Source organism: Pongo pygmaeus, chromosome 10 (assembly GCF_028885625.2).
Source record: "Pongo pygmaeus isolate AG05252 chromosome 10, NHGRI_mPonPyg2-v2.0_pri, whole genome shotgun sequence".
NCBI classification, from domain to species: domain Eukaryota; kingdom Metazoa; phylum Chordata; class Mammalia; order Primates; family Hominidae; genus Pongo; species Pongo pygmaeus.
In genome coordinates, this window is record NC_072383.2 from 1,907,924 (window position 1) to 1,927,371 (window position 19,448).

The following is a 19,448-nucleotide window of genomic DNA, read 5'->3' on the forward strand; positions in this document are numbered from 1 at the left end:
CTGGGCCGAGGAAGAAATGTGTAGGAAGAAGGAAGAAGGCACGGTGGAGGCCTAGGGATGATGGGGAACAGAGGAGAGTGCCCCAGTGCTAGGATCTGTGCTGTGGAAGGGCAGACACAGCTTCCAGGTGAGCACACAGCTAGTGCCTGACTCAGTCCAGGTGCGGGAGAGGGGATCTACCAGGGGCAGCTCCTAGACAGATGACAGCTAAGCTGGGGCCTGAGAGTGGGTCAAAGTGTGCTGGGAGAGGAGGGCACTCCAGGGCAGAGCAAAGCAGCCAGGAGGAGAAGGCCCATCAGCAGTGATGTGGGCAGCCTTGGCATTTCTAGGAAGATCCTTCTGGCTGAAGCTCAGAGAGGAAACGAGTCAGGGAGACCAGGTGGAAGCTATTGTGGTTGTCCACGAGAGAGGTGACAATGACCAGGATGGTTGTAGGAAGGCGGGGTAATGAGATGTACTCAGCAGATAGCAGAGGGTAGTATGTGGGTGTTAAACAGAAAGTGGCCACCTCTTCCAGGGGTTCCTGGGATATCTGTGACCCCTGAGATAGGTTTTGGTCTCCTAAGGTGATTGGGCCACAGTAAGTCACGGGCAGGAGGGATGGGGTTGGGTGGGGCTCCTCTCCCCGCCTCCACCACTGTTCTCTGCCATCTCACTTTGGTTCGCATCCCATAAGCTCCAGGTATGGGCTGAATTGTGTCCCCCAGAAGATATGTTGAAGTCCTGACCTGTGAATGTGACCTTCTTTGGACATAGGGTCTTGGCAGAAGTAATCAAATTAAGATGCGATCATTAGGATAGGTCCTGATCCCATATGAGTGGTGTCCTTATAAGAAGAGGTAATGAAGACAGTGAGAGGCAGCTGAGGGGAGAAGGCCACGGGATCAGGGAGCAGAGACTGAAGTGTTGCAGCTGCAAGACGAGGAGCACCTGAGGCTCCTAGATCTGGAAGAGGTGAGTGAGGACTCCCCTGGAGGCTTTGTGGGGAGCACGGCCTTTCCAACACCTGACTTGGGACTTCCCGCCTCCAGAACCGTGAGAGAATACATGTCTGCTGTCTTAGGATGCCATGTTCGTGGTACTTTGTGCTGAGAGCCTTAGCAAATGAATACAGGCTTCCCTCCTCTTTCCGGCCTCCTTTCTCATCACCTTTGCAGTCACCTGGCAGGGAAATTTCAGCTTTGAGCTTTGTTTAAAAAACACACTGCCTTGACGGCCCTCCCAGTCCAGCAAGGCCTCCCGGAACCTAGCAGTGCGGTTGGCAGGCCTCAGGCTCTGCTGGTTTGACGACTGACCCACAGATTCTGCATGCCCCGGGAGCCAGGGACACACATGCCCCTCTCCACCTGGCAGCATTGTTCTGAGAGGCTGCTCTGGAGCCTGGGAGCAGGGAGGCTGTCACACTGGCTCTGGTTGGGGTTGGCCCTGCCCAGTGTCCCATGAGAGCCCATTATTTTCTGCTTAACTGTCCCTCAGTCCCTGGTACCGACCCACCTTCTTCCACAGACGTGTTCCCCAGAAGGATGTATTCTCCGTGGCCCCGGGACAGCACCACCCCCAAACTGTGGGGAGAGAAGAGAAGGCACTCATTTAGCAGCAGCAGATGCCGGCCTGTCTCCCGGGCCTTGTCCTTGCCCTTACCAACACTAGGTGTATGGGCTTTTTGTACCCACGACGAGTGGTGTGCTCCTCACGCCCCCTTCTTTGCCTCTGGCCTCACAGCCATCCCCTCCAGAATGGAGGCGGTGCTTCCAGTTTCCCAGCAGCCTTCCTTCCTAAGCAGGACCCTGGCCATTCTGTAGACCAAGAGCCCTCTCAGCTCCCATTTTCATCAAGGGACATCCTGAACCTCACAGGCATCCCCTGAAATGTAGAACAGTCTCTCTGTTTCACAGGGGGTCCCACAAATAGGAGCTCCTTTTCCTACCTGGTGAGTCCTGCTGTGCCTTCCTCTCCTTGGCTGAACATCGGTTTTGAGCCTTGGCTGAATATCTGACTTTCTTGGGGAACTTTAAAAGATGCAAGTGCATGCGCTCTACCCCCAGAAATTCTGATTAAATTGGTCTGGCCAGCCTGGGCAACACAGCGAGACCCCAACTCTAAAATTTTTTTTTAATCAAAAAATTAGTGGGGTGTGGTGGCACGCTCCTGTACTGTCCCAGGTACTCGGGAGGCTGAGGTGGGAGGATCGCTTGAGCCTGGGAGGTGGAGGCTGTAGTAAGCGGTTTGTGCCACGGCACTTCAGCCTGGGAGACAGAGTGAGATCCTGTCTCAAAAAAAATTGGTTTTGGATGAAGCCTGGGCAGTGGCAACTTCACATAATTCCTCAGGTATTCCAGTGAGCAGTCAGGGCTGGGAACCAGGGCTTTGTGGAGAAATCAGATAATTCAGAGGTAATGGCCACTTGTTTCCTATTCTGCCTAATACCTAGAGCCAAATATTTCTACAGTTGCATGGAACCTGAGATCTTCCAATTTGATCCTCTCACTGCTTTAGGATCTTAACTGGATGATATCACTTAATCTTCACAACATCACTAAGAAGCAGCTGTTATTGTTACCCCCATTTTACAATTGAAATCTAAGGCACAGAGAAGTTAAGTGAAACTCAAAGACCGTTAACAGAGTTGTAGGAGGCAGAGGTGACACATCAGTAAAGCAGGGAGTGCTGGACCTCAGAGCCTCTTCTCAAAGACAGGGCTAACTGCCCTCGGGGAAATGGCCTGTTAAGGCAGCTTGGCTGATGGACGCTGATGAACAGTGAAATAACAATGGCATCTGAAAGGGCTTGCCTGGGGCCCACAGGAGCATAGCACAGACCATACACTTGACCAAGTTTACACAGCCTGTAAATGGTAGAGCTGGGGTTCACGTCCAGGCATTTTGGCTCTGGAACCTGCATTCTAGGCTACACTGGCAAAGAAGGTCTAGACCTCAAGTTTCCTGAATGCTGACCTGGGTCTTTTGCTATTACCACAAAATTGCCCACTAAATATGAGTTGCTGGTATTCATGTTCAACCCTCACCCCCTGCAAATAAAGCCTGTGTCCCTCACCTGAAAGGAGTGTCGCTGATGTCCGTGAAGAAGTAGTCATTGGTCAGGAAAAGAACTCGCTTCTGAAAGAGTAGACAAGGAAAGAGTGCTCATGCAGAGAAGAGCGGCCCCCAGCCCCCACCTCCCCCCCAGGGCTCTTGGGGTCTTCATCATCACTGTACAGTCCCCCCGCCTTCTTGTCTGCTCCCTGACCAGCCCCTACATAGCTCATGCTAGTGACACCCATAGGCAGATCCTCTCAAGGTGCAGCAAACTGCAGCCCTTTGGGGCGTGGCCTGGATTTCAGGATCAAGGTCTGGACCTGCACTGCCCATAACAATAGTCCCTAAGCAGCACTGAGCACTTGAAATGTGTGGCCAAGGAACTGAATTTTCAGATTTTAGTTAACATAACTTTAAACTTAGCTAGCAAATGTGGCTAGTGGCTATATTGGGCAGTGCCAATGTAGACCGTGACTCTGGTTCCTAGAGGGTTGAGGTTGGGGCTGTCAGTGTGTGCTAAGAACTTCTGCAGCCCATGTATACCTACACAATCCACTTAAACCTCCTTGCCCTCAAAGACGCCCAGGGAGAAGGGGTGCACCATTCTCCCTCCACTGTCATCCGTGCCCAGGCCATGGGACCTTTTCACAACTTCCTTTTCCTTTCAGAGCTGCCATCTTTTAGCCTTGGTTTACTTTGTATAAACTAGGGCATCATGTAGTACAAAAGTGGCTAAGGGCATGGCTGGGCTTAGATGAACCAGGATTGAAGCCCAGTTCAGCCACTTTCAACCTGTGTGCTCTTGAGCAAGTTACTTCACTGCCTGTTCTCATTTGTAAATCAGGATTGTCCATGGCCTCTCTTGCAAGAGGCTGCCGTGAGGGTGCATTCAGGGTGCTGAGGTTCTGTGGATTGTCCTGTCCGTCACACAAGTTCATGTCATTGGGAAAGCCACATTTTGCAGTTGGCCCAGGACTTGTTCTTATTCCCTTTACTTCTTTCTGACTTTCCTTCTTTGATTTTGGAAATTGGAGTGAGGTGTCAGAAGGGACAGAGAGAGAGAGGACGGCAACAAAAGCCTTGCTTTCTCTAGGGAACTGGCTTTATGCCAAATCAGAATGCACCGTTCACAAAACTGGACCCATCCCCTGGTCATGCCCTCCGGCTCCTCTGCCCAGTCAGACCCCCTCTGTAGCTTCTCTCTATTGCAGCGGCCATGGGATGTCCTGGAAGATGTCTTGGGGGAGTCAGGTGCCCTGTGCTCCAAGGAGCAGCTGGCTTGAGTGTCAGAACTGGAGATCATCTTTTTATTTTTACTTTTTTTTTTCTTTTTTTTTTTTTGAGACGGAGTCTCCCTCTTGTTGCCCAGGCTAGAGTGCAATGGCGTGATCTTGACTCACTGCAACCTCCGCCTCCTGGGTTCAAGCAATTCTCCTACCTCAGCCCCCAGAGTAGCTGGGATTACAGGCACGCGCCACCACACCCAGCTAATTTTTGTATTATTAGTAGAGACAGGGTTTCACCATGTTGGTCAGGCTGGTCTCAAACTCCTGACCTCAGGTGATCCGCCTGCCTCGGCCTCCCAAAGTGCTGGGATTATAGGCATGAGCCACCATGCTTGGCCTATCTTTTTTTTTAATTGAAGAAAAGGGTGGAATGCACAGATCTTCCATGTATTACCTAATTAGCCTCGATACATGTATCCAGCCCTGTGATTACCACCCCGTCAAGATACAGAACAGCCTCTCCAGTCTCTCTGCCTACCCCTTCTGGTCCATCCCGTCCCATCCTTCACAGGCAAACTCTGTTCTGGATTCTGTCACCATAGATTGGTTTTGCCTGTTCTTATAGTATGACACACACAAAAATTGTGTCTGGCTTCTTTTGTTCAAAATAACGTTTTCAGTGTCTGTCTATATTGCTGTGTGTCCAGTAGTTTGTTCCTTTCTGCTGCTGAGTAGTATCCCAGCGTGTGGACACAGCCCAGTATGCTTCTACGCTCACCGATTGATGGATATTTTGGTATATTTCGGTTGTTCCTCCTTTGGGGCTACAACGAATAAAGCTACCATAAATATCCTGGGACATGTGTTTGCATTTCTCTTGCTAAAAACCTAGGAATGGAATCTGGATCCCATGGTAAATGTATGTTTACCTTTATAAGAAAACTGCCAATTTCCCAAAGGTGTTTTGCCATTTTATACGCCTATTAGCAATGTTTGAGAGTTCCAGTTTCTCCACATTGCTGCCAGTATTTGGTGTTATTAGTCTTTTAAATTTTAGCCACTATAGAGAAGGTGAACTGGAATCTTGCAGGGGTTTTTTTTTTGTTTGTTTGTTTGTTTGTTTTTACAGAGTCTCACTCTGTCGCCAGGTTGTCTCACTGCAGCCTTGGCCTCCCGGGTTCAAGTAATTCTTATGCCTTAGCCCCTGAGTAGCTGGCAACACAGGCACACACCACCATGTCTAGCTAATTTTTGTATTTTTAGTAGAGACGGAGTTTCGTTATGTTGGCCAGGCTGGTCTTGAACTCCTGGCCTCAAGTGATCTGCCCACCTTGGCCTCCCAAAGTGTTGGGATTAGAGGCATGAACCACCGTGCCCAGCTAAATCTTGTAGTTTTGATTTGCATTTCACTGATGACTAATAATGTTGAGCATCTTTGCACAACTTCCTTTATGAAGTGTCTGCTCAGTGCTCTGAGCATTTTTTATTGGGCTTTAGTCTTTTTGTTATTGCTTTGTAGGAGTTCTTTATGTATTTTGGATACAAGTCTGTCTGCTTTTTCATTTTCTTACTGGTGCCTTTTGAGGAGCAGAACTTTTACTTTCAATGAAGTCTAGTTTACCAGATTTTATTTCATGTTTAGTGCTTTCTGTGTTTTTGTCTAGGAAATCTTTGCATATCCTCAGGTTGAGAAGATTTTCCCCTATTTTTTCTTGTAAAAGCTTTACAGTTTTAGCTTTTACATTGAGGGTTATGATTCATCAAATTAGTTTTTGTATGTGGTGTGAGCTATGGCTCAATGTTTCTTCTCCCCCATATTTATTCAGTTGTTCTAGGACCATCTGTTGAAAAGATTGCCTTGCTCCAATGACACTCCAAGGTGTCTTGATTGAAAAATCAATTGATAATATATGTGTGGGTTATTTCTAGGTTCTCTATTCAGGTCATTCACCCATTTTTCTTTGGTCAATACCACCCAGCTTGGTTATTGTAGCTTTATAGTAAGTTTTGAAATCAGATACTGTGAATTGTCCAAATTTGTTCTTCTATTTCAAGATAATTTTGCCTATTCTAGGTCCTCTGCATTTTCATATAAATTTTAGAACCAGCTTGTCTGTTTCTAGAAGTCTGTTCAAATTTTGATCGGATTGCGCTGAATCTATAGATCAATTTGGGGAGAATGAATGTGTTAACAATACTGATCTTAACCCATAAACAGAATTATGTCTTTCTATATTTACTTTTTTCTTTGATATTCTTTCAGCAATGTTTTGTAGTTTTCAGTGTAGAGGTCATATATACGTTTGTTAAATTTATTCCTAAGTATTTTATGTTATTTGATGCTATTGTCATTGGAACTTTAAAATATTTCATTTTTTTTTTCTTTCTTTTTTGAAGAAAGAGACTTTTCGTTAGCACTGTTACAGGCAATGCATTATGTGAGCTGGTCCTGTGTACAACACTCCCAGGCCACAGCAGACACATCAGTAGAGAATATCTATCTAATATTGTACACAGCGCAGAAACAGGATCACCCTGAATGTCAACAGAAGACTGAAAATCACTTTACAAAAAAAAATAATAATAATAACACCCATTTTCATATTTTAAAAAGTGCCAGCCCTTGAGCGGCAGAGTTTCGGAAATGCCGGAGGACATGCCACCAGGTGCCTTCGCTGGAACGTGGCTGCCAGCCGTGTGTGGCCGGGCCCATCCCGTCCAAAGACAAATGTCTGGAGTGCTTCAGCTCATCTTTAAAAGGCGGCCAGGCCCGTTTATCTTTGGAGTTCTTCTGTCTTAGGATTTTCCCTCTCTACTGTTTGTAATTTCATGAGCACGTCAGCCTAACGGTGAGCCGACCTTCAGGCTTCTAAGCGTGAAGGCCGGAGACTTTCCCTTTGTAAGGCTTAAATCTGAGTGCAGCAAAGAATGAGGAAACCAACCCCGGACATTTTAAAGTCGAATGACAATGGAGCCAGTGCCAATTTTGAGAAGCACTCCCATCGTCCCTTAGAGTTCTATTTTGGTAAATACGAATGTTTAACCAGTTAGCAAAATATTTAACCCAGTTGGCAAAATTAACACCGTCATTTCCGAAGTTACTCTGCTGTGTATGGCAAATGCTGCAAGATGAACATCACATTTGATGAAGCACATTTGAGAAACGTTTGCCAGAAAGTGTGCCTCCGTCTCAGGACCCTAAGCCCAGGGGGATGAACAGAGACCCCCGCAGCTCTGTGCCTGCTGCCGTGCGGGTGACTCCTCTTCCTGCCGACAAGGTGGGCGATGAGAACGAGGAGGACCAGTCCCACCAGGGCGCCGCCGACGGCGATGGGGATCGGCGTGTTATTCTCGTCCAGCAGACGCTCCTCCGCAGATCCGAACTGGTTGCCTTCCACCTTGAAAGCCTGGCCCCACACTGGGAATATGTGGATTGAAAACGGCTTCGTGCCGCGGCCACGCTCCGCTCCGGCTGTAGAACGGCCGACGGCTGCCTGCAATGCTCCCAGGGAGTCGCTGGCAGCTTTAAAAGTGGGGTCTCTGGAGTCAGGAAGAGTCGTATTCAACTGGATTCCTCGTAGGAAAATCCGGCTAGAACCTGCGTTCATCCCAAACTGGAAGCCCAGGACCGTGCTGCCCTCGCTGCGCCGCTCCCGGGTCTCCAGGTGGGCGCCGCGCTCTCGCTGGCTGAGGTCTTGCCCAGGTGGATGTTGAACAGTCTTGTCACCGTCGTGTGGTCCCTCCTCTCTGGGCGAGGTTCAGCTGCAGTCCCGCGCTGGCCGGCGGGCAGGTCCCGTGGGTGCCGCTCACGCCGTACCTGTCCACGGAGGGGAGAAGGGGCTCTCGGCGCCGTGGCGGAGAAGGCGCGTCTCTCCCTTACGGAAGCTGCTGTTGGAAATCTAGGCCTGGATCGGGGCGCCGCGGAGCCTGATGGTCTCGCTGTTCATGCGGACCCGGGTGCCTTGATATCTGGTAGAGATTCCACAGTCTTGATTTCCTTGGAGCTTGCACTGAGGAAAAGGTGTGTGTCTGACAAGTTGTAAACAAAACTCATGAGCTGGATGCTGTCACGTGTTGCATTTCTTGTGAAATGGAAGGTCAGTGTCCGTCTTCCTCCAAAACACAATCACGAGCCTGGGGTCGGAAGTGTTCTCTTTACTGCAAGAGCCACTGTCGAGCACTTCTGCATTGGATGGCAGGTCAAAGGTCACGTTCTTAGCGCCACTCTTAGGGTCATAGTCCATCGAGAAGGCAGCGGAGAGGTTGGCCATTATGCAGGCTGTCCCGTTGCCCTTTTTCACCGCATCCACCGCGGATGCACCATGCACGAGGCCCAGCAGCAGCAGCAGCACCAGGGGCAGCTGGGGGCTCCACCCGAGGCAGCCCGGGCGGCAGGCGGCGAGGGGAGCCGGGGTGTGGGGACCCAGGGTGTGGGGAGCCGGGGCGGGGGGAGGCGGTTGCGGCGCGCTGGCCTGAAGGACGGTGGCGTTCCTGGACCAAAACTATTCCATTTTCTGTTTGCTGCTATATATGCAAATAACATTAATTTTTATAAAATTGTGTTCTGTGAACTTGCTAAACTTACCTATTAATTCTAGTGTTTGTTTTATAGATTCTTGGGATGTTCCATGGAAACAATAATTTTGTCCATGAATGAAGGCAGTTTTACTTCTTCCTTGTCTTTGTGCCTTTTATTTTGTTTTCTTGCCTTACTGCAGGGGCTGGGACCTACAGTGCAAGGCTGAATAGAAGTGGTGAGAAGTCCTCCTTGCCTTGTTCTCAATTTTAGGGTGAGAGTGTTCAATATTTTACCATCAAAAGTTAGCTCCAGGTTTTTCATAGATGCCTTTCATCAGAGGGAAGAAGTTTCTTTCTGTTCTTAGTTAAATTTTGTCAAATGCTCTTTTAGCATCTATTGAGATTACTCTCTATCTTTTCTTTTTTATTCTGTTAATGTAATAAATTGCACTGATTGATTAACTTTTTCAATGTCAAATTAACTTTAAATTTTTGAGATAACTCTTCTATGTGCTATTGTTGCCATATAATTTACACTTACATATATTACAAACCCCACAATGCAACATCGAAACTTTTGCTTTAAATAGTCAGTTGTCTTTTTGAGAAATTAAGAGAATAAATAAAATATAGTCTTTTATTAACCCACGTTGTTTATCATTTCCAGAATGGTTGATTCTCTCCTGTAGACCTGCAGTTGATGTCACTTTATTTCAGCCTAAAGAATTTTCTGAAGCATTTTTGCTGCTGGTCTTGATAGTAATGAAACCTCTGTTTCCTTCTATCTGAAAATGTCTTTTTTTTTTTTTTTTTTGGAGACATAGTCTCACTCTGTTGCCCAAGCTGGAGTGCAGTGGCATGATCACAGCTCACTGCAGCCTCAACCTCCTGGGCTCAAGTGATTCTCCCGCCTCAGTCTCCTGAGTAGCTGGGACTACAAGTGCATGCCACCACACCTGGCTAATTTTTTTTTTTTTTTGTATTTTTTTGTAGAGATGGGGTCTCCCTATGTTGTCCAGGCTGGTCACGAACTCCTGGGCTCAAGTGATCCTCCTGCCTTGGCCTCCCAAAGCGCTGGGATTACAGGTGTGAGCCACTGCCCTGGCCTGAAAATGTCCTTACTGAAGACGTTATCCTTATTTTTGAAGTGTATTTTCTCTTTCTACAGAAATTTGAGTTGACAGTTTTTTCTTCTCTCGGCACTTTAACGATGTTATTTTGTTGGTTCTTATATACAGCAGTCTTATTGTTTCCCTTTATGTAATGCATCTTTTTTCCTTTAGCTTTTTTGAAGATTTTCTCTTACCTTTGAATTTTAGTAGCTGGGCTTTGAAGTACGCAGGTGTGGTTCTCTTTGTCTTTTTATCCTGCTTGGGGTTTGCTGAGATTCTTGGATCTGTAGATTGCTGGTTTATATCAAATTCAGGACATTTTTGACAATTAGTTTTTCAAATATGCTTTTTTTTTGCTTGAGTTTTTCTCCTTTCCTTCTAGGGCTCCAAGAACATGTAATCAGACCACTTGATACCATCTCATGGGTTGCTGAAGTTCTGTTTCTTTCTCTGTCTTTTTCCCCATTTTCCCCGTTTTTTAAATTGGATAATTTCTACTGATCCATCTTTAAGTTCACTGTCCCTTTATTCTACAACCTGCTGGTAAGCCCATCCAGTAAAGCTTTCATTTCAGATATGGTACTTTTTGGTTTTAAAGTTTTCATTTGGAAGCATAAGAAACAAAAGCTAAAATAAAAAGTGACTAGAAACCTTCTGCATAGCAAACAATCAATAAAATGAAATGGCAACCTATGGATTGGGAGAAAATATTTGCACATTTTATAAGGGACATAAAAATCTTATAAAATATATGGTTTGCAAATATTTTATAATATCCAAAATATATAAGGAACCCACACAACTCAACAGCAAAAAAAAAAAAAAAAAAAAAAACACCCCACACACCCAAATAATCTGATTTAAATATGGACCTGAATAGACCTTTCTCAAAAGAAGACATAAAATGGCCAACAGGTATGTGAAAAGCTGCTCAACATCATCGATTGTCAGAGAAATGCAAACCAAAACCACAATGAGATGCCACCTCATACCTCTTAGGATGGCTTTTACCAAAAAGACAAGAAATAAGTGTAGGCAAGGGTGTGAAGAAAGGGGAACCTTTGTACACTGTTGGTGGGAATGTAGGTTGGTGCAACCACTGTGGAAAACAATATGGAGGCGCCTAAAGAAATGAAAAGTAGAACTGCCATGTGACCCAGGAGTCCTGCTTCTGGGCATATACCCAAGGGAAAGGACATCACCACCTCATAAAGATATCTGCACTTCCATGTTCATTGCACCATTGATAGCCAAGATATTGAAACAACTGAAGTATCTGTTGATGGATGCATAAAGAAATTGTGGTGCTTATAAATACAAAGGAATATTATTCAGCCTTAACAAAGAAGGAGATTCTGCCATTTGCTACAACATGGATGAACCTAGAGGACATTATGCTAAGTGAAATTAGCCAGACACAGAAAAAAATGCTGCGTGATCTCACTTATATGTGGAATCTAAAATAAAAATAGAATACATAGAAACAGAGAAAAATGGTGGTTGCTAGCAGCAGGGGAAGGCACAGTGGGAGGTGGGGAATGAGAAAACATTGGTCAAAAGGTACCAACTTGTGGTTATCTAGGATGACTAAGGCTAGAGCTCTAATGTACAACATGAGGACTAGAGTTCATTGTATTGTATTGTACACTGGAAACTGGCCAAGAGCATAGAGTTTAGGTGTCCTTACCACACACACACTAAAGCAAAGGTAACTATATGAGATGATTGGTATGCTAATTTGCCTGACTGTAGTCATCCCTTCACTTCACTTTGTATATCAAGATAAGTACAGTTGGTCCTCCATATCCACAGTTCCACATCCCTGGGTTCGATCAATTGTGGATCAAAAAGTATTCCAGAAAAAAGGATAGTTGCATCTGTACTGAATATGTACAGACTTTTTCTTGTCATTGTTGCTTAAACAATACAGTGTAGCTATCTACATAGCATTTACACTGTATTAGGTTTTATAAGTAATCTGGAGATGATTTAATGTATTAGGGAAGACTGTGTAGATTACACGTAAATCTACACCATTTAATAGAAGGGACTGGGGCATCCATGGATTTTGGTATCTTTGGGGTGTCCTGGTCCAATCCCCATGGATGCTGAGGGACGACTGTGCATCATGTTGTGCACCTTAAATATATACAATCAAAAAGCAGGTCTAAAGCAAGAAAAAAAATTCCTGTTTGGTTTTTATAATGATTTTGTACTGTGTCAAATTAGCTAAGCTGGAACCACACTTCCAGACTCAATGCCCAGTGTAGTTTCAAGTCAGGGTTGGCCAAAGAGAAGTGTGTGTGAGATTTGCAGACAGAAGGGCAGTGGTAGCCATTTTGCACATTGAAGTCCTCACAGAATACCAGGCTCTGCCATTCTTTGCTGTAACCTACTGCCGTGCTTTCTAGGCATGGGCCGCAGCCAGATTCAAAGCCACCCGCTGCTGCTGGCTCTCCTCCTTCAGTTTCCCTGAGACCTAACCTGGTGAGGATGCAGCCCCTCATGGAGGGCACTGGCTCCGTCTGCAGGTCATCTGCCATCCTTATGGGTAGAGTTGGTGAGTGACAGATGTGGGTTTCAGTTTGTTTTCATGGATTCCTGTTTTTCCTCTTGAGTTCCAGTTCGTACTTGCTTTCTTCCACATCTCATCCAGCTTTCCTTCCCAACTGCTGGTCATGCTGACCTACAATGACTTCAAGCTCACCATTGGATGAAGCTTTCCATAGATTTCATCACCAGCTCCCACAATTTCATAAGGTCTAATCCCTACAATAAAATCCTACATTCTATCACTCATAGGGGCTCTGTTCTTTGACCAAGCCCTAACTATTTCTCTGCTGAGATTCTCCATCTATTCCCTCATTATGAACATCTTTTCCTTTACACAGTTACAATGTCCGCACTAAAGTCATTCTAACAGCTGGGTCATAACAATTTTTATTATATACTGGATATTTGAGGGGTAGGCTGTAGATACTCTTGTCTTTCTTTGAAGAGTGTTTTTGTATTAAGCAGTAGTTAAATGATTGGCTGATAAGAACTGACTGTGTAGAGGCTTGAATTCACATTTTGTTTGGGTGGGTCTGTCTCAGCTTTGTCTTTAGGCCTAGAGTGAATCTCTTGGTCTTGGGACAGTCTTTACTCCTAAGGTGTAGTTCTTCTGTGCTTTCAAAGGAAATCCCGAGGTGTTTACCAAGCCCCTCCACCTCTGTGTGACGCACACTCCAAACTGTCCCTACTACACGTGCAAGAGCTGAGATCCCGTGTTGAGATCCTGCTCTGGAATCCTGCTTTCGGCTTTCAAGTGTTGCATTCCACTGGGGCACCTCGAGGCTCCCCTGTGTCTGCAGGGCTCAGGAGTCAGCCAGGAATTTGAGGGGAGTTTGTAAACAGATTTGGGGTCTAACCTCCCTGTGGCTCGCTGCTTCTGGGCTAGCCCGCCTCATTTCCAGACACTGTGGAAACACAAATTCTGTTCTCTGACTGACACTTCACGGTGACAACTGCAGCCTTCTGCTTGAATTCTAGCTGTTGCGCTCCAGACAGACTGGGGAGTGCCCTTTGGGAAAAAGAGCCATAGAAACACGTATTGCACCCAATGCAGTTCTCTTGATTCAAGGGTTGTTGCTGCCTGCTTTTGGTCACTTTCAAGTGCCTTTCCATTTTTGTTTTTCGTATTTTGTTCAGAGTTTATAATTATTATCTGCTGAAGGGTGAGTCTAGTCAAGCTACACCTTACTCAAATGAACTTTGAGATCACCTTCTAAGGCTGAAGTAAAAGGAAGAGAGAAGGGTGTGGGGGGTTGGGAGGGGGTCTGTGAATTCTGTTAATTCTGCTCTGATGTCTTAGGCTGGGAGTAAAGAGGTATCAGAGAAATCTGCTCCTTTAATACACTGACTCCTTCTGCTGGACAAAAATGTGAGGGGAAGAGAGAGAGAGAAAGAGAGTGTAAGAGCATGTCACAGAGTACTCTAGCCCTGTGTTCCTGAAATCCAGGATGCAGGGATTCAAGGGCACTGGAGGAACACAAGGCGAAGCTGCTCTGCATGCCAGCCGCTGGTGTGTGTGTATAAGTGTGTGTTGCTGGTGTGTGTGTATGCACATGTTGCTGGTGTGTGTGTACATGTGTGCTGCTGTTGTGTGCATATGTACACATGTGTGTTGCTGGTGTGTACACGTGTGTGCTGCTGGTATGTGTGTGTACACGTGCCACTGGCATGTGTGTACACATGTATGTTGCTGGTGTGTGTACGTGTGTGCTGCTAGTGTGTACATATGTACGTGTGTGTTGCTGGTGTATGTGTGTACACATGTATGCCACTGGTGTGTGCATGTATACACGTGTGTTACTGGTGTGTGTACACATGCGTGCTGCTGGTATGTGTGTACACATGTGCTGCTGGTGTGTGTGTACACGTGTATGCAACCGGCATGTGTGTACAATACACGTGTGCCACTGGTGTATGTACATGTGTGCTGCTGGTGTGTGTGCATATTCACGCGTGGACTCCAGTCAGTGCAGTTAATTTGGAAGAACCCAGAGGCTAGGAAGGAACACTGTCTGCCCCTTCCCTTCCCCATTGCTAATTATTGTTTGAAATGGTCAAAAACGAGAATGACAGAACGAGTCCCAGGTTAGACTCCAGGACACTTTGCTCTTCTGCTTTCTTCTTTTAAACTTGTGTCCAAGGATGTCTGGCCAGCATGCTGCTGATGGGTTAGAAATTGTGGCACCTGTTACTGGTCTGCAATTTGGGACAAAACCCCTGCCATCAAAGTGGCAAATGGGAGGCCCGCCAGTCAAAGCTGGGCTTCTTACGAGTTTAACATCCTAGATGTTGGCCCAGGTTGTGTTTTTAACATTTTTGGAATTAGTTGCACATGTTTTAAACATGGGTCTTAGCCGTCTCCTGCAGATGGTGTGTGTTCTCTCCAGTTTGCCACAGTTCCCAGAGCCCCCTGCACAGACGCCTGTCTGCTTCTCTTACTCGTATTTACTAACAAATACAAGTTTGGCCCCATAGGTTTCTGGGTTTGTGAGTCCTGCCCTAAATTATGCTGTTGATGTGTGGAAAATAAGGATACCTGTAAAATCCCCTGGAGAAAACAACACGGCAGGCGGTCCTGTACCAGGAGGATGGCTCGAACAGTAACAGATATTCCCACAAGGCTTTTAGAAAGCTTTCCTCAGCCTAGACCTAGACCTGGAGACGGTTTCTACTGAGAAACAAGCTCATAAGTTGAGACCACTGAGCTGAGAGGGAGGGCTGGATAGATCAGCAGGCAGGCCGACCATGGGGCGGTTGGATGGCTCTGTGAGAGCTGTGTGGAGGAGACAGGGCCCTTGGCAGTGAAGAAAATGCAGCCGTTATGGGGATGAGTGGCAGCCTAAGACATCAGAGCAGTGAGAGCCAGACACTGCCTCGGTGGCCCCACACCAGCAAAATGCCCTGCACAGGGTGGAGGCTGCCAGGCTCCCGGGGTCAGGGTGAAGAGATGGAGGATGAAGGAGGGCTGAGTGGTGATAGAATGGGGTAGAGGGAGAGGAGAAGGCGATGAGTGTTCAAGGTGGAATAGAAATGCTATGCTAAAGCGAACTCTGGGAAACCTTTAAGGCTGGAGAGTTGAGAATTCAGGGCCAGTCCTACAGAAAAGGCCTTCTATGGCAGTGGTTACGAATGGGAGATCTCGGAGCAGTTACACGTGGGCTTTGCAGTTGATCATCTGGGTGACCCTGGGCAAGTTTTTAGCCTCTCTGAATATCCTCATCTGTCAAATGGGGCTAGGATAGGCCCACGCTCAGGTTGTGAGTGTTCAATGAGTGAATACTTGAGAGCGCCCAGCCCAGTTTCTTATAAATGTTAGTTTCCATCATTATTATTAGCTGTACTAATAGTAGTAAGACATGAACCCCTAAGTGCTATGGAACGTCCATTATGGTCATGATCGTCGTCATCCTCATTGAATGTTCTTTATGTTGAAGCACCCATATATCAGGAAGCCTTTGCAAAATTGCAAATATATAACCCAGATGGTTTATTAGTAGCAATGAACAAACTTTGAAAGGATGGGCAGAGGTTTCAGAAGTTCAGCCTGCTGCATTTGGTTAGGACTCTGCCTCAGTGGCTTTGAGAAGCATAAAAGCAGCAAGAGATCCCTGGGCACTGGGGGAAAGGGTAGACGAGAACCACACCCACTGCGTGTGTCAGTCTGTATTAGATACAGTATAGCCACATTCAGATCTACCTTTAAGCTGTCCTGTGCCATAAGCATACTAAATTCTTCATTGTCAGTTCAGTGCTGTGGCTGTGCTGGGCTACGTGAGAGCTCATCTGTGCATGTGAGCAGGAATCTGGTTGGGATAAAGTTGGGTGCCTGTGGAAGAAGCCTCTATTCTTTTGGATCAGGAGAAGGAACAGCTGCCACTGGTGGTCTGACCTCACTATAGTGCCCAGTCTGCCTGAAGGAGGCCTTTCTCAGCCCAGAGCTTACAAAAAGCCAGGCAGATGCCACCAAAATCAGACACTGGTTCCAGTGAAAATCAGTCTGGCCTAAAAGGGATGCTTCCTTGTCTCTCCCTGTGCTTTCTTGTTTGGCTTTCATGGAGGTCTGTGTTGTGGAAGAACTTGGGTCTAATTGCTGCAGGCAGATGCCTGTGCTCTTTCAGCTGAGGCAGATGGGCAGGGGAGGAGGAGGTGGGGGTGGCTGTGAGGGAGGAGGTGACATTTGTAAATATGTCAAGGGACAATGCCGAATCAGTAGACACATTGGAACCTTTTAAGTGAGAAGATGAAATGATCTTTTATAAATGATGCACATGGTTGTAAAGATAGTAAAGGGATTAGTGAGGGTATTGATTCCTAACTATCTGGGAATGAGAGTGGATGAACATCAGCTGTAGGGAATAGTGAATATTTCAATCTCGTCCCGTATAACATTTCACAAGAGCTGCTTACCATTTACAAAATTAGCTGTCACTTTTCCACTTTTCATTATAAACAACAAAAGGGCCAGTAGCAGGCAGCATAAGGAGGAAAGAAGAGCTGTAAATGCGCTGGCCAGCCTTCTCCCCAGCTCAGCGGTCTCCCAAAAGCCAAGCGTTGAATGAGCAATCCTGTCACTCCCTGGCTAGGTGCTTCTCCAGGGCCAATGCACCCTGGGTATACTCCCTGATGGACCCTCTAGGTGCAGCAAGCACTCAACTCTTCAGCTATAATTAGGCTAAGTCCAGGTCCCTCGTCACTACTCCAAACCCAATTAATGAAGATGCCTTCCTAGGCCACGCCCTGGCTGTTTCTAGCTCCTTACCCCTTTATCCATCGGAACCTTCACATCCATCGAGAGAGTACCTGTTTCCCTATTGATCATGGCTGTTCTCAGCTTCAGGAGGAAAGACAATGGCATTAGTTCTTTGGCTCACAGGGGAGGGTGAAAGTATGGCATTCTTCAGACCAGATTAGACCCCAGAAACACTTTTGGTTCTTCCCTTTTTCCTCTGAGAGAGATACCAGGAGGGAAGACGGACCTGACTCTAAGCTCTATCTAGCTCATAATTCCAGGCATTCACCAAGATCCCACTCCCATGTGTACTGATGCACTGGGGTACAGAGTGCCAAGTTGCTGGGACATAATTTCCTCTAGGATGAGATATTGCAATCAAAAGCCAAGCTAAAACATCACTAAAACTCAAACTCTGCAGCTTATACACATGATCTCATCCAGCCTCAGTAGTCCTTGTGATTCAAGAAGATATTGTTATATTTTTATAGTTGTTAAAAGAATTGCTCATTTTAGGCATTGCTTGTGGCTTGAGCTTGGAAAGGCTCTGGGACGAACCTGTTCTGCCTGACAGGAACAGAGTGACCTCAAAGCTCACAGCCACACAGCTGACCCATTTAGTTGGATGTAGAGCTAAACTAGCTTCCCTTCCCCCTATTTTCCCCACTCACAGATTCAGCCTGGTCTTCCCATTCCACTTCCGAGAGATCCACACTGTTGTAGTTAGGTTTGGGTTTTAGTTTCTTCCCCTCTCTGTACTGGAGTAGGCAGGTTAGGAAGAAAAACATGTGGTCAGAATACGTCCTGCTCAAGTTTCTCTCTTCTGCAAAGCCTTTCAGGTATATTCATAAAAGCAAAGGATTCCTTAGAAATCAATCAATCCAGTAATTACTTAAGGTTATCTGGGCAAACTTCCACCTGATACAGAGCTCCCCTTACTGACATCTATGACAGATGGTCTCACGGCCTCTGAGTGAATCTTCCCCATGGCAGGGAGCTCCCTATCTCGTGAGTCAGCTTGTTGGAGCTTTGGACAGCCCTAATTGTTAGAAAGTTCCTCCTCACACAAAGCTGAAATCCATCTCCCTGTTACTCCCACCCACTGATCTTCCTTCTTTCCCCTGGAGCTGCATAGAACGTGTTCCACCTGACTCACGCCTAAGACTTCACTGCTCCAACTGAGCTTGCCCAGTGTGCAGGTGCCTCCGCTCCCTCTGAATATGCTGTACTTTGTCTTCAATGTCACTCTCAAAATGGAGTTCCCAGGACAAAAGCCAACCTTCCAAATGGGGTCTGACCAGTGTGGCATGGGCTGTGATCTGTGCACTAAGGCGTCAGGGGGCCCTGACTGCTGCCTGCGCTTCTGCTGTCTTCCTGGCCAGCCACACTGACCTGGCAGTTCAGGCGGAGATTTCAGACAGTTCAGTCCCCTTGGTCTTCCTCATGGGACACACTGTCAGGTCCCTCTTCACAATCGTAAGCTTAGGCATTGAGTATTTCACAGAGCTCTCCAGGCATCCCTAATACATTTCATCTTGCTAGTTTCAGCCCATTGTTTTAGAAGACTGCTTTCTGAATACTAATTTTCTCATTTAATGTATTAGCCATACCTTCCAGACTTTATGGCATCTGCCTTCTGCATTTTCGTCTTAGGGATAAAATATTTGAATGGGACAGAGACAAGGACAGATCAGTGCTTAATAAAGACTTCCCTTCAACTTGACATACAGCCATTAATCAACATGCTGAGTGTTATTATTTTCTGGCCCTGACTTCTCTCTCTCTGAAGCCACGACAGATGTCATCAAGTTATCTATGATTAGGTCTGCAGCACTTCCCGGGTTTAGTTTATTAACCCCAATCAAAAAAGGAAAGAGGATAGTTTATCACTGAGGTAAATTAAGGATTAATTAGCATGTCTGCTTTGAGCCAAATGAGGCCCCCAGCAGATGCCTGGACAGCTCCGGTCCCCTATCACTGTGTATCTTGCTTCCGCCAGTTTTTTGTTTGTTCACTTTTTTCGGGGAAGTGTCGTGCTGATTTCCTGCCTGTTCAGGGGATCTGTAGGATCCCCTTTCCCCTCTTTTCCTCCTTTCCCATGCCTGGATCATGCTTCTTGGTCTTATTAATGACCATACTCATCAAACAGCCCTGTCCTGCCATCTTTTACATGGGATCTGTTTCCTTTGGGTGGGGCTCAACATTCCATTGCCATTTCCTAAATCCTGCAAAGCCTGAAGATCATCTGTAGCTCCTCATTTTAAAACTGCAATTC

General features: G+C 46.4%; 1 protein-coding gene and 1 pseudogene across 7 annotated transcripts in view; both read right to left on the reverse strand.

Annotated features, from left to right (window-relative positions):
- Window positions 1-19,448, reverse strand: part of CACNA2D4 (calcium voltage-gated channel auxiliary subunit alpha2delta 4) — a 133,233-nt gene that overhangs the window by 69,929 nt on the left and 43,856 nt on the right. For all 7 annotated transcript variants that reach the window (XM_054444108.1, XM_063672310.1, XM_054444109.1 and 4 more), the window contains 4 exons: window positions 17,845-17,931; window positions 17,204-17,275; window positions 3,055-3,116; window positions 1,495-1,562 (listed from right to left, as the gene is read on the reverse strand). In XM_054444108.1, the coding sequence (XP_054300083.1) occupies window positions 1,495-1,562; window positions 3,055-3,116; window positions 17,204-17,275; window positions 17,845-17,931 (289 nt within the window). The remainder of the gene's footprint in view (window positions 1-1,494; window positions 1,563-3,054; window positions 3,117-17,203; window positions 17,276-17,844; window positions 17,932-19,448) is intronic.
- LOC129009368 (lysosome-associated membrane glycoprotein 1-like) lies at window positions 7,338-12,434 on the reverse strand (annotated as a pseudogene).